The sequence below is a fragment of the Haematobia irritans genome, chromosome 1 (genome assembly GCF_050003625.1).
Source record: "Haematobia irritans isolate KBUSLIRL chromosome 1, ASM5000362v1, whole genome shotgun sequence".
Classification (NCBI taxonomy): Eukaryota; Metazoa; Arthropoda; class Insecta; order Diptera; family Muscidae; genus Haematobia; species Haematobia irritans.
In genome coordinates this window covers 278666122-278680821 of record NC_134397.1, presented here as the reverse complement: position 1 = coordinate 278680821, position 14700 = coordinate 278666122, and the positions used below count along the sequence as shown (strand labels likewise).

At 35.2% G+C, this 14700-nt stretch overlaps 1 protein-coding gene across 1 annotated transcript in view; it reads left to right on the top strand.

Annotated features, from left to right (window-relative positions):
• Positions 1-14700, top strand: part of LOC142226285 (putative sodium/potassium/calcium exchanger CG1090) — a 43618-nt gene that overhangs the window by 20135 nt on the left and 8783 nt on the right. The window contains exons 2-5 of the mRNA XM_075296207.1: positions 4728-4940; positions 4999-5242; positions 5304-5593; positions 5662-6667. Coding sequence (XP_075152322.1) covers positions 4728-4940; positions 4999-5242; positions 5304-5593; positions 5662-6667 — 1753 coding nt within the window. The remainder of the gene's footprint in view (positions 1-4727; positions 4941-4998; positions 5243-5303; positions 5594-5661; positions 6668-14700) is intronic.

The following is a 14700-nucleotide window of genomic DNA, read 5'->3' as shown; positions in this document are numbered from 1 at the left end:
CAAAGAAAAAGTACATTCCTCAGGAACGAGGAGCCCAATTTTATTTTATCTATATATACATGATATCCCGGATATACTTTCAGGCCATGTCTGCAGGATATGATTGATGCTCTTCGGGAATATTGTTTGAAGTGGAACTTGAAAATTAATTTGATCAAATCGACAATTTTAGTTTTTAGGTAGGCCTAACTTAAATTGATATGGAGATACTAGTATTGAGATCGTGGATCATTACAGACATTACTTACAATTTATCATTTAATAAACATATTAACAATAAGTTATGTGAATCAAAGATGGCAATAACTTCTACATAGTCAAAATACTTGAACCACCCAAAGATATCTAAGGCGAATAAACTAAAAGTATTCAAGCATTGTTCGAGATCTATAATGTTTTATGCCGTTCAAATTTGGGTGATTTTGGGTGATTTTGGATTACAGCTAGCCATGGTGGAGGGTACATAAGATTCGGCCTGGCCGAACTCACGGTCGTATATACTTGTTTTTATTTGCCATAGCCTACATTTTTTTTAATTCAAGACTTCAATGCGAATTTCATAATTTCATGTCCTGAATTTAAAGAAAAATCTCTTTAGAGCAAAGATTATGAAATTTTCTATAATTTTTATTTACAAAAAATGTCCTTGGTATTGAGTAAATGTCGTGTCCTATAATTGAGGTTGCATAATCTTTCATATTTATAATATTTTCTCCAGTGCATATACAAAGTCAATAATTCTTTTAATGACGCTACTTGCGGCTTCTTCAAATGATGTTATTTACATTGACTTCGTCATTTGTTGTAGTGCACCTTAGTACATGTAATGATATATTTCCTAATTTATTGGCCTATCACTGATTACTTTATTATAGTGTTATGAATAAGACAATTTTCCTGGGGGTATTAATAAACTGATGTTATAGGTTCAATTAATGTTTTATTTTATAAAAATGAATAAAAAAATTCAGACTTCAACATAATTACTCAATTAATTTTTAATAAAGCAACTAAAAGTAGTTTCACACTTTTTTCCAGCAAACACATTTGGGAGTTGTTCTATAGGCACAACTTTAAAATCACTTCCACAAATGTCCTCACAATGAAGTTAATCAGACTAAAAACAAAATAATAAAAGAGCTTTACTTCCCAGCAAAAAAATTTGGAAGTTCTTCCAAAGGCACAGCTTTAAAAGTACTTCCAGAAGATGTACTCCCAATGATATTCTTTATTTTAACTACACAGGAAGGAACGTTTCAGACAGGCGTTATAATCCATTAAAAATTATAAAAATTATTTATTTCACAAAATACCACAGAATTTTTTTTATTTACATCCAAAACATTGAATTAGGATCACACCTAAAGAAGCAAGGCAAATTCAGTGCACCGGCTGTTGAAATGGAGGACTTCCGTCCTATGACAAGCCCATGTTAAATTCATCGCTTCTTCGTCAATTTGGCACCACTTCCGGATCCAAAAAGAACATTTTCATTACTTGTTTGGCGACGCTTTTTTTGCTGGGGTATTAAACTCAACGTAACAATTGTAATGGTCAAATTCAAATAATGCAGCAATACTACACTAAAAAAGCTTGCCCTGCTCCAAGGATTCTAATTTATAACTCGCACATGACTAAAGATGGAAATTAAGATGACAAATTGTACAAATTTTCCATAAAATTATTCACATGAAGATTCAATTCATTCAAGCAGTGTTTTCGTTTTTCATCTAAATCTAAAATCGAAATATTTTTATTCCATTATATATTGTTCTATAGCTTACGAATTTTCAAACGCATGGAGAACCAACATTCAGGATATCTCTGAGAGGGATATGTAAATGTAATCAAATCATTAAATATTTGTTTGTGTATAATTGCTTGTAGATATTCATAGAGAGATTTAATTGGGGAGATGGGGTGTCTGGAATACTCATGGAGGATCATTATCATTTGGAACACGTCCTTTGGTAGAGTCAATATTGAATTGCATAGATTTCTTTCATTATCCCAAATAAACTGCTGCTGGGAAAATGCGTTAAAGGGCATGCCATTCATTTACGATTTAGAAGGCACTTGTGTGTCGGTGTGAGTTTGCATATCATTAAGTCTATCTATAAGTTTGCATGTATGCTTGGCATTGATGCTGTTGAAAACCTCTTTTCATTTCAACATTTCAATAATCCAAAAATTAAACATCTTACAGCACCCAAGCAACCAACGTATCATCATCATGTTCTTCTCCTAGTCGGCGTCTTCATGTCTAGCGTTCCGATTTGTTTGATTCGCTTTCACTCACTAGTGAGGAATTTTCTTTCGTGGGAGGAGGTTGCATCGTGTCAGCTAACATCGCACAATGATGCTTAACCGTATGCCTCAGAGGATGATAGCTGACAATAGTTCGCACTAACAATGGGACAGACAAAAACGAATCCCCCAAAGAAAAGTGTGGGATTTAAACTTAAATGGAAAAACTAAATACGTTTATGTTTTGTTTAATGTTCAATTTAAGAGGAAATGGTTTTAACCCCCTGTTTTGGGGTCTTTGTACGACACGAGTATACCTTTATACAGACATTCATATTTAATAGGTTAAGATATGGTAATGCTTGAGTACACATATCAATCATATCCATCTCTGTGAATTGATAAATAAAATTCATCCTTAGGAAACTAATTAACACGAATATAATAAGTGCTCAGTATAACAGGTTGGCTGATAAGTCCCCGGTCTGACACATATATGGCGTCGCTAGTATTAAATGCATATTATTTTTATATAGTACCAACCTTCAAATGATTCGTGTCAAAATTTGACGTCTGTAAGTCAATTAGTTTGTGAGATAGAGCGTCTTTTGTGAAGCAACTTTTGTTATTGTGAAAAAAATGAAAAAAAGGAATTTCGTGTTTTGATAAAATACTGTTTTCTGAAGGGAAAAACTACGGTGGAAGCAAAAACTTGGCTTAATAATGAGTTTCCGGACTCTGCCCAGGGAAATCAACAATAATTGATTGGTATACAAAATTCAAGCGTGGTGAAATGAGCACGGAGGACGGTGAACGCAGTGACGCCCGAAAGAGGTGGTTACCGACGAAAACATCAAAAAAATCCACAAAATGATTTTGAATGACCGTAAAATGAAGTTGATCGAGATAGTAGAGGACTAAAAGATTGTTCATATCATTCATCAATATTTGGATATGCGGAAGCTCTGTGCAAAATGGGTGCCGCGCGAGCTCACATTTGACCAAAAACAACAACGTGTTGATGATTCTGTGCGGTGTTTGCAGCTGTTAACTCGTAATACACTCGAGTTTTTCCGTCGATATGTGTCAATGGATGAAACATGGCTCCATCACTACACTCCTGAGTCCAATCGACATTCGGCTGAGTGGACAGCGACCGGTGAACCGTCTCCGAAGCGTGGAAAGACTCAAAAGTCCGCTGGCAAAGTAATGGCCTCTGTTTTTGGGATGCGCATGGAATAATTTTTATCGATTATCTTGAGAAGGGGAAAACTATCAACAGTGACTATTATATGTCGTTATTGTAGCATTTGAAGGTCGAAATCGCGGCAAAACGGGCCCATATGAAGAAGAAAAAAGTGTTGTTCCACCAAGACAACGCACCGTGCAACAAGTCATTGAGAACGATGGCAAAAATTCATAAATTGGGCTTCGAATTGCTTCCCACTCACCGTATTCTCCAGATCTGGCCCCCAGCGACATTTTCTTGTTCTCAGACCTCAAAAGGATGCTCGCAGGGAAAATTTTTGGCTGCAATGAAGAGATGATCGCCGAAACTGAGGCCTATTTTGAGGCAAACCCGAAGGAGTACTACCAAAATAGTATCAAAAAATTGGAAGGTCGTTATAATCGTTGTATCGCTCTTGAAGGGAACTATGTTGAATAATAAAAATGATGGACATTTTTTTAATTTTTAATTAAAAATTTATTTGAAGCAAAGCAACTAAGTCAATTCAGAAATTAATTGCAAATAGTTACATTTTTAATTAAAAAATTAATTGAAATTTGATCTAATCAAGTAATTTTTTAAATTAAATTTAAAAAATTAATTGAAATTTGATCTAATCAAGTATTTTATAATGTCCAATTAAAACTGTGATTGATACTATCATTTCCGTGATTAAAGATATTTCAATTAAAAAATTAATTGTATAATTAATTTCGTGATTGAATCAGAAAAAAATTGTTTGTGTGCATACACAAAATGCTGCTCTCAAGCAGAACACATACTCATTTTTCCAAAGATCGTTTCTCTTTGTCGCTCTTTTTTCCGTATACACATTTTAATATTCTAATTAAATAATATTTAGACTTAAGCATATGAAGTTTTTGAGGAAGCCTCACTACATGTCAAGCGCACTGCCAAAACGAATGCACTCATACAAACACAGTTCTCTGAAACTACACACAAGCAGTTTCACAGCAACCACCAATTGCTCTCATTTGATTTTCTCGCTGTTTTGTGTAGATATCTTCCGTCGACTCTCTCGGTTTTCATTTCTATTTCTTTCCCTTTATCGCAACATATAAACGTTTACTATTAGTTTTTGTTTAAACGTTTACTCTAAATTTCTAAATGAATATCTACACAGATAATGTTCTAAAAGAATTGATGTTCCAAACAAATTTTATTCCTATTGAGACATGTGCCCCATATAAAGCAAATATTTAAAGGACCTGAAATTATTTTGCATTTGCAGGTAATCAGCAGAAGAAGTCGAAGAGCCCGTATGTGGAATATGGGTATTCTCTTCCTGATATACTACTGCGTTACAGTCTATTCGGCGAAAGAAGGTGATAACAAACTTGATGAAGCAGTTTCACTCACAAACGAAGAAAGCCAAAATGAGGAAGTGCCTGCAAAATCCGGAGAACAATTGGATGAGACTGGCGTAGAAGGCGAGGAGACAGAAGTAAGTTTTGTGGAATAATATCAATGCCATTAATGCTGATTTATTTTTGCATTCGTAGTTCATTCTATCAACAACTGAAGCTACCCATACTGCTCCAAAACATACCCACCCTACCTGGCGCCCAAGGCGTGAAAATTGTACACCACCAGCTATTGAACAATTTCCTCCAACTCTTATGGGTCCATGGGGAAGACGACATGGTGGTTTAATTTTACATATTCTGGTTGCTGTTTTCACCTTCTTTGGTCTGGCCATAGTTTGCGATGAGTATTTTGTGGCCAGTTTGGATCGTCTTTGCGAAGGTACATTGTGGTTGTGTCTATTTGTATCCCTATCATAAGAATGTTTTGTTGTTATTTTTAGAATTGAAATTGTCCCCTGATGTGGCTGGTGCTACTTTCATGGCTGCTGGCAGTTCAGCACCCGAATTAGCCACTGTGGTCATTGGTGTATTCTTTGCCAAGGATGATATTGGTATTAGTGGAGTTATTGGATCGGCTGTCTTCAACATAATGTTTGTCATATCGGTGTGTGCCTTGTGCTCTGGAACAGTATGCCAGCTCAATTGGTGGCCTTTGGTACGAGATTGCTTTTTCTACTGCATGTCCATTCTGGTTATGTTGATAATAATCTTCAATGATGTCATTTCTTGCGTAAGTGTTCCCGAGTTTTATCCCACAATGAAGTCGGGCTAAATTCTTCTTCCCTTCTGTTCTTACAGTTTGAATCCGTTGTCATGTTACTGTGTTACGTCGTGTATTGTGTCGCCCTGCATTTTAATACGCCACTGGAGCGATGGGCTATGTCTCTCAATCTTCCTTTCAAGCTTCCAACCAAAGAAGAACAATCGTCGTTAGTAACTTACAAAAATGTACCCGACACCACTTACACAGAAGGCAGTCAACAGCAGACTAATTTGTCACAAGAGCCTAACGCCGCCTCTACGACATCAGGAACACAGCAGCAACCTGACTATCAAAATTACACCGATCCAAATGCAAGCTGGGACCCCAACTCTGCGTGGGGCGATGAGGCTTCTAGCAATCCGGTGGGAGCCAGTGCTAGAGCCACCCAACCGCCTGTTGATGATTGGGGCATGAGTCAATTCAGTGGCGGCCAAGGCCAAGAGAACATGGGATATAATCCCGATCAGCCCGAGTCTGTGGTAACACAAAGTGCTTCAGCGGATGCAGCGGCGAATAAGCCAGTGGTGGGCAAACCACAAGCACCGGCAGGGGGTGCTGCTGATTATTACAAGTCCAGTGACAAAACCAAGGAGGCTCGCCCCAATCCCCTGGAACGACCAACGGAGGGTGGTCTGCCAGCACTGGTTTCCTGGTATGTTGTCTACCCCATTCACTTCATGTGCCAGAAAACAATGCCCGACTGTCGAACCGAACAGTATCGCAATTGGTATCCATTCACATTCCTTATCTCCATGATCTGGATCTCATTCTATTCGTACTTCATGGTGTGGATGATCACAGTGATTGGATCCACACTGGGCATACCGGATACAGTAATGGGTCTTACCTTCGTTGCTGCTGGTGTTTCTGTGCCCGATGCCCTAAGCTCAATAGCGGTTATCAAAGAAGGCTATGGCGATATGGCCGTTTCAAATGCAATCGGCTCGAATGTCTTTGATATCCTAGTGTGCTTAGGTCTTCCGTGGTTTATACAGACGGCCATCATCGCGCCGGGCTCCCACGTCAATGTCATCTCTAAAGGTAAGTGGTACAGCGCACACGCGCTTTAGTGAGTGGGTGACGTGGGTACTCTTAAGAGCTTCACCAGAGCAACCGGGAAGACATAAGGACAACTGAGGACACTCAAATGTTCGATTTAATAATTTTGTGTGATTTTTTCTATCTGTCTGAAAGGGTTCTCTTTAAATGAGGTAATATCCAGAAAGTTTCTCACCACCAACATCACAGCCACTTTCAAAAAGACTAAGATTCACCTACACTTAGAGAATACAAATAGCACCGCAATGGCACATTTGTTTGCAAATGCAAACACTTTACACAACCACCAATATACAGAAGACAGACACTTGTTGAATTTCCAAACAAAAAAAACACAAAAAATAATTAAAAGTAGTTTTGTTATGCTCATCTATTAGATTGCGTTCGAAATCAATTGGCATACACTGCAAAAATAATCATCGACATTTTTTCATTCAACATTTTAATTAAATTTTAAAAAAGAGATGTCTATTAAAATTTTAATTATTCCACTAAAAAATATTTAGAAAACATAAATCATATACGTAAATTAATTGTAGCAATTAATTGTTTGCTTGGATAAATTAATTTTTACGTTTTTCTCCTTGATTAAAAACGTTTTAAAAAGATAAAAGTGGGATGAATTAATTTCGTGTTTTAAGACCACAAATATTGTTATTTTATTTCTTTCCACCATGTTTGTACATATATCAAAGACTAAATATAGCACCAAAACATTAATCAAAGTACATTAGATTTACATGTTCGGCAGGGCAGAATATTAAATAGCCACTATCATAGAAGAAATGTAAAAACCTCATCGTAGTGAGTTAGTTGATAAAATAGGGAATTTCAGGTGGACTTCCCTTAACCCTCTAATGCCCCAATTTTTTGCCAGCTGATTAAATATTTAATGTTAACGACACAAAAGCAAGAAAATGAAACAAGAAAAATTTATGCGGTAAAATTCAGTATATGCTGCAAAGCCTCTTGAACAGATTTTACTAAGTTTTCTTTTTATATTACCCATTTTTGTTGTCTTAACGCATGTTTTACTAAAAGCTTCCTGATTTTACGTAACTATTGGGCATTAGAGGGTTAAGAGAATCAGTTTAAATGATATTTACGTTTCCTGAAGTTACATTTAATATGTCCATTATTCCTGAAAGAATCTTAAATTTCTCTTCTCAGTGTGCAATAAAATCAGACGAAATAACACCTTTCAGATGATTTGAGATCTAAATTCGGTAAATTCAAGAAGTAAAATTAGGAATTTTTGTATTAGCTTCAGGCAATTTTGATGAAATTGCACCTTCTACTCCCTCAAGAAATTAAGTCGCGAGACGGGTGTATATCAAACTAAAGTGGTATTGAATCCATGACCCTGTGCAAGGTGTGTTGCTACCATTGTGCGACTTTAATAGCATTTTGTAACCTTTGTAGTTCCCTGCAACTTTCTCTAAATCTCCGGTCAACCCAAAAGTCTAAACAAACTATTGTTTGTATTGTTCAAACATATTGTGTTTCACCTTAGGCATTCATTGGTAGATAAAACTGTTAATAATAATGAAATATCAAACATTTCCTGCTATTTTTATACCCTCCACCATAGGATGGGGGTATATTAACTTTGTCATTCCGTTTGTAACACATCGAAATATTGCTCTAAGACCCCATAAAGTATATATATTCTGGGTCGTGGTGAAATTCTGAGTCGATCTAAGCATGTCCGTCCGTCCGTCCGTCTGTCCGTCTGTCCGTCCGTCCGTCTGTCCGGCTGTCCGTCCGTCTGTGGAAATCACGCTAACTTCTGAACGAAACAAGCTATCGACTTGAAACTTGGCACAAGTAGTTGTTATTGATGTAGGTCGGATGGTATTGAAAATGGGCCATATCGGACCACGTTTACGTATAGCCCCCATATAAACCGATCCCCAAATTTGGCTTGGGGAGCCTCCCGGAGCAGCAAAATTGATCCGATCCGGTTGAAATTTGGTACGTGGTCTTAGTATACGGTATCTAATAACCGTGCAAAAATTGGTCCATATCGGTCCATAATTATATATAGCCCCCATATAAACCGATCCCCAGATTTGACCTCCGGAGCCTCTTGGAGGGGCAAAATTCATCCGATCCGATTGAAATTTGGTACCTGATGTTAGTATATGGTCTCTAACAACCATGCAAAAATTGGTCCATATCGGTCCATATCGGTCCCATATAAACCGATCCCCAGATTTGACCTCCGGAGCCTCTTGGAGGGGCAAAATTCATCCAATCCGATTGAAATTTGGTACCTGATGTTAGTATATGGTCTCTAACAACCATGCAAAAATTGGTCCATATCGGTCCATAATTATATATAGTCCCCATATAAACCGATCCCCAGATTTGACCTCCGGAGACTTTTGGAATGGCAAAATTCATCCGATCCGGTTGAAATTTGGTACCTGATGTTAGTATACGGCCTCTAAAAACCATGCAAAAATTGGTCCATATCGGTCCATAATTATATATAGCTCCCATATAAACCGATCCCCAGATTTGACCACCGGAGCCTCTTGGAGGAGCAAAATTCATCCGATCCGGTTGAAATTTAGTACGTGGTCTTAGTATACGGGTTTTAACAACCATGCAAAAATTGGTCCATATCGGTCCATAATTATATATAGCCCCCATATAAACCGATCCCCAGATTTGACCTCCGGAGCCTCTTGGAGGGGCAAAATTCATCCGATCCGGTTGAAATTTGGTACCTGATGTTAGTTTACGGCCTCTAATAACCATGCAAAAATTGGTCCATATCGGTCCATAATTATATATAGTTCCCATATAAACCGTCCCCAGATTTGACGTCCGGAACCTCTTGGAGGAGCAAAAGTCATCCGATACGGTTGAAATTTGGTACATTTTGTCAATATATGGCCTCTAACAGCCATGTAAAAATTGGTCCATATCGGTCTTTAGTTATATATAGCCGATGACTTATTACACAAAAATTGGTCCATATCGCCAAAAATAATCTACCAAAACTTTATTTCCATAGAAAATTTTGTCAAATTTTATTACTATACAAAGTTTTGTCAAAATTTCATTTCTATAGAAAGTTTTGTCAAAAGTTTATTTCCATAGAAATGTTTGTCAAAATTTTATTTCTATAGAAAATTTTGTAAAAAATTTATTTCTGTAGAAAATTTTGTCAACATTTTATTTCTATAGAAAATTTTGTAATCTACCAAAACTTTATTTCCATAGAAAATTTTGTCAAATTTTATTACTATAGAAAGTTTTGTTAAAATTTCATTTCTATAGAAAGTTTTGTCAAAAGTTTATTTCCATAGAAATGTTTGTCAAAATTTTATTTCTATAGAAAATTTTGTAAAAAATTTATTTCTGTAGAAAATTTTGTCAACATTTTATTTCTATACAAAATTTTGTCAAAATTTCATTTCTATGCAAAATTTTGTCAACATTTTATTTCTATAGAAATTTTTGTCAAAATTGTATTGCTATAGAAAATTTTGTCAACATTTTATTTCTATAGAAAATTTTGTCAAGTTTTTATTTCTATAGAAAATTTTGTCAAATTTTTATTTCTATAGAAAATTTTGTCAAAATTTTATTTCTATAGAAAATTTTGTCAAGGTTTCATTTCTATAGAAAATTTTGTCAAAATTTTATTTCTATAGAAAATTTTGTCAAACTAGATTATATACGTATTTAATCGGCCTTTTTTTGTTTAATATATACCCCGTATGGGCTAACTTACAATTTAGAAGACAGTGTTAAAAAGTTTTACGATACCTTGCCGTCGGCAAGTGTTATCGCAACCCAAGTAATTCGATTGTGGATGACAGCCTTTAGTAGAAGTTCCTACGCAATCCATGGTGGAGGGTACATAAGATTCGGCCTGGCCGAACTTACGGCCGTATATACTTGTTTAAGCTCGATTACACTAAAACATGTTTTATTTTGGCTAAAACAAATAAAAATGTCAACTTAGGAGCTATCCTAACATAATTAAAACAATATTTTATGAATATCTATGGTATTTGACCAAAAATCTGAATATTTATCGAATTGAGGCATAACAGCAAACAAAATGTTTGCTGATTGTATTTAGGAACTTGTAAGTATATTACAGGGCAAAAATATACCAAACACTACTTTTGGTTCTTTGGTTGTTCATTAGGCCCTGAAGTACAAAAATATAACATCAGACATCGACTGCTGTTTTTAGCAGATTTTTTTCTATGAGTGTAGCATACTCGCTCGGTCTCTCTTTCTAAACACATATATGTTTAAAGGCAATTTCTAAATTAATAAATGTTTGCATCCACACATATTGTATTTAAAAAAATGTTATGGCCCAAACATTAAAATGTCTAACATATATGTCGCAAACATGTTATGCCAGTTTATGAACATTATATGCTTGCACTTAAAAATAATGCCCTAACAAATTGTTCCAAACGTAGAATTTTTACACCAAAACATATGAAAAACAGTCTTATCCGTCCGTGTACGGATTACTCTGAGTCTGTAATGTAAAATTCTGATCTAAAATTCCGATCTGAAAATACACAACGTTCAAGATGCTATACAAATAAATGGTAGCTCCAATAAAAATGTCGCGTCCATTTTGCGCTGTAAGAAAATAGCTTCTTTCTATTCAAAAGTTGTCTTTCACAGAAACTACACGCAAAAAAATAATTCTTTCCTCCCAAACGAAATTTTAGACAAACAAAGTTCGTTTCTCATTTGCTTTCCGTTGAAAGGAAGTGTATTTGGAAGAAAAGTATATACTTTTTGTGATAAACGTTTATTCTTTTCCATGACGTAAAAACAATTTCATAAAGACTAACTCAAAAAACAATCTTTTCTGGCTAATTGCATTTTCCCTCACATCTTTTTCACTTCCACGAAGTTTTTTAGTTATTAGCACCTTTTTCTGTAATACAAACAATGTAGAAGAAATTATACGATTTTATAAATTTAATTTTTATACCCTTCACCACTACTGTGGTACAGGGTATAATAAGTTTGTGCATTTGTATGTAACGCCAAGAAATAGTGGTCATAGACCCTTCTTTTAGTATACCGATCGGCTTAGAATTAAATTCTGAGTCGATTTAGCGATGTCCGTCTGTCTGTCTGTCCGTCCGTCTGTCTGTATATGTAATTTTGTGCACAAAGTACAGCTCGCAATTTAAGTCCGATCGTCCTCAATTTTGGCACAGGGCCGTTTCTTGGGACGAAGACAATCGCTATTGGTTTTGGAAAAAATCGGTTCAGATTTAGATATAGCTGCCATATATATTTATCCCCGATTTGATCATAGTTAGCGTGTTTATCAACCGATTTTCTTGAAATACCGTACATCCAAATATTTTATAAATCTCGAAAATCTTGCAAAATATCAGCCAAATCGGTTCAGATTTAGATATAGCTCCCATATATATATTTCGTCCGATTTAGACTCATATGACCACAGAGGCCAAAGTTTTGCCGTGATTTGCTTCAAATTTTGCACAAGGGGTACGTTTAATAGTATCATTAAGTGTGTCAAATTTTGTTAAAATCGGTTCAGATTTAGATATAGCTCACATATATATCTTTCGCCCGATTTGGACTTATATGGTCTCAAAAGCCAGAGTTTTACCCTGACTTACTTCAATTTTTGCACAAGCGGTACTTTTAACGATACTATTGTATGTGCCAAATATGGTCAAAATCTATTCAGATCTAGATATAGCTCCCATATATATCTTTCGACCGATTTTAACTTATATGGCCTCAAAATCCAGGGTTTTGCCGTGATTTGCTTCAAATTTGGCACAAGGAGTACGTTTGGTAGTATCGGTTATTGTGCCAAATTTGGTTGAAATCGGTTCAGATTTAGATATGGCTCCCATATATATCTTCCGTTATACTGCCATTTACGTGAAATTTCGCATAGATAGCAGAATTATTATTCTAACTATACATGTCAAATTTAGTCAAAATCTGTTCAGATTATATATAGCTCCCATATATACGTACACCAGAGTTGGGGAAATATGGTAGACTGTTACACATTTTAGACCCATTTTCAATGGAAGTGTCCTCCAATTAACTGGATAGCGTTAGTCGATTTAAATTTTAATTCTAGAGATTTTGTAGAAGTAAAAAAATTGTCTCCTTTATGTTATATAGCTTCCAGCAAATGTGAAGTAGTTGAGATGGTAACACAAATTTTGGCCTACATAGGGGTGAAGGGTATAATATAGTCGGCACCGCCCGACTTTAGACTTTACTTACTTGTTTTTTTTTTAACTTTCGCCTGGACGGAGAATCGAACCGCGGACCATGCAATTTGTAAGCCAAAACACTACACGCAAAAAAATAATTCTTTCCTCCCAAACGAAATTTTAGACAAACAAAGTTCGTTTCTCATTTGCTTTTCGCTGTAAGGAAGTGTATTTGGAAGAAAAGTATATACTTTTTGTGATAAACGTTTATTCTTTTCCAGGATGTAAAAACAATTTCATAAATTTCATAAAAACATTATTTTCTTGCTAATTGCATTGTCCCTCACATCTTTCTCACATCCACGAGGATTTTTAGTTCTTAACACCTTTTTCTGTAATACCAACAATGTAGAAGAAATTATACGATTTTATAAATTTTTAAAATTTTTTTTACCTTTCGCCTGGACGGAGAATCGAACCGCGGACCATGCACATTGTAAGCCAACACACTAACCACTGAGCTATGTACCTGTTATGGTCATCAATAGATAAATATCCATATAAGTTATATTTATATAGCATAGCTTGCGGCGCCCACGAACCGAATAAACAAAGTTTATTTACCGGAAAATACATTTAGTTTGGCACCGTGGAGCAGTGGTAGCTACGTCCGACTCTCATGCCAAGGGTCGTGGGTTCGATCCCTGCTTCGGCCAAAGTTTTTTTTTTTGCTTTTGTTTTTTTTTACATATATTCCAATATATTCGGAAGATTCCGAAAAAATGTTCAACATTACATTGTAGTATATTAAATTTTGAACTGTAAAATGTGTCTTATTAAAGACCTAAAGTCAGAAAAGAACAGTGTTTGATATAAACGAAATGGACTGTGTTGTTATTTCAAAAATAACTTTTTTTATTGAAAAAAATAAAAATTTTGTAACAAACGAATTTTTTTGGTGATAAAAGTTTAAAATTTTCGAAGCAATTCAAAAAACTCTAACAAAAGAAAAACGTTTTCGGTACACGTTTTCCAAACGTTTTTTTTCTTTGCGTGTATCCACTGAGCTATGTAGCCGTTATTGTCATCAATAGACAATTACCTATATAAGTTATATTTATATAGCATAGCTTGCGGCGCCCACGAGCCGATTAAACAAAGTTTATTTAACAGAAAAATACATTTAGTTGGGCACCGTGGAACAATGGTTGCTACGTCCGACTTGCATGCCAAGGGTCGTGGGTTCGATCCCTGATTCGACCAAAGTTTTTTTTTTTACATATATTCCAGATATGGCCGGAAGATTCCGAAAATTAAATAAAAAAAGGTTGAAAGATGAAAACAGCGTATCTATGTTATCACACGCCAAAAATAAATTCGTTTCTCATTTGCTTTTTGCTTTATTTGGAAGAAAAGTATATGTTATACCTTTTGCGATAAACGTTTATTCTTTTCCGGGACGTAAAAACAATTTCATAAAGACTAACTCAAAAAAAAAAAAACAATCTTTTCTGGTTAATTGCATTTTCCCTCACATCTTTAAAATTAAATTGACTTGATATCGATATGGAAGATTGGATTAATAAAATACAGGAATTAAGTTTAAAAAATCTTAAACTTTCAAAATTAATAGTTTAATGATATGTATTTATATTTTATTAAATTTTATGTTGAATTTTTGTTTTTTTATTCTTTCATGGAATGTTTTATGTAATAAAAACATTTTGAAAAGACTTCACCATATAAACGATCCTTGTGTGACAACTTTTGTAGAACTTTTTGTAACGGTCACATTGTACTCCCTTC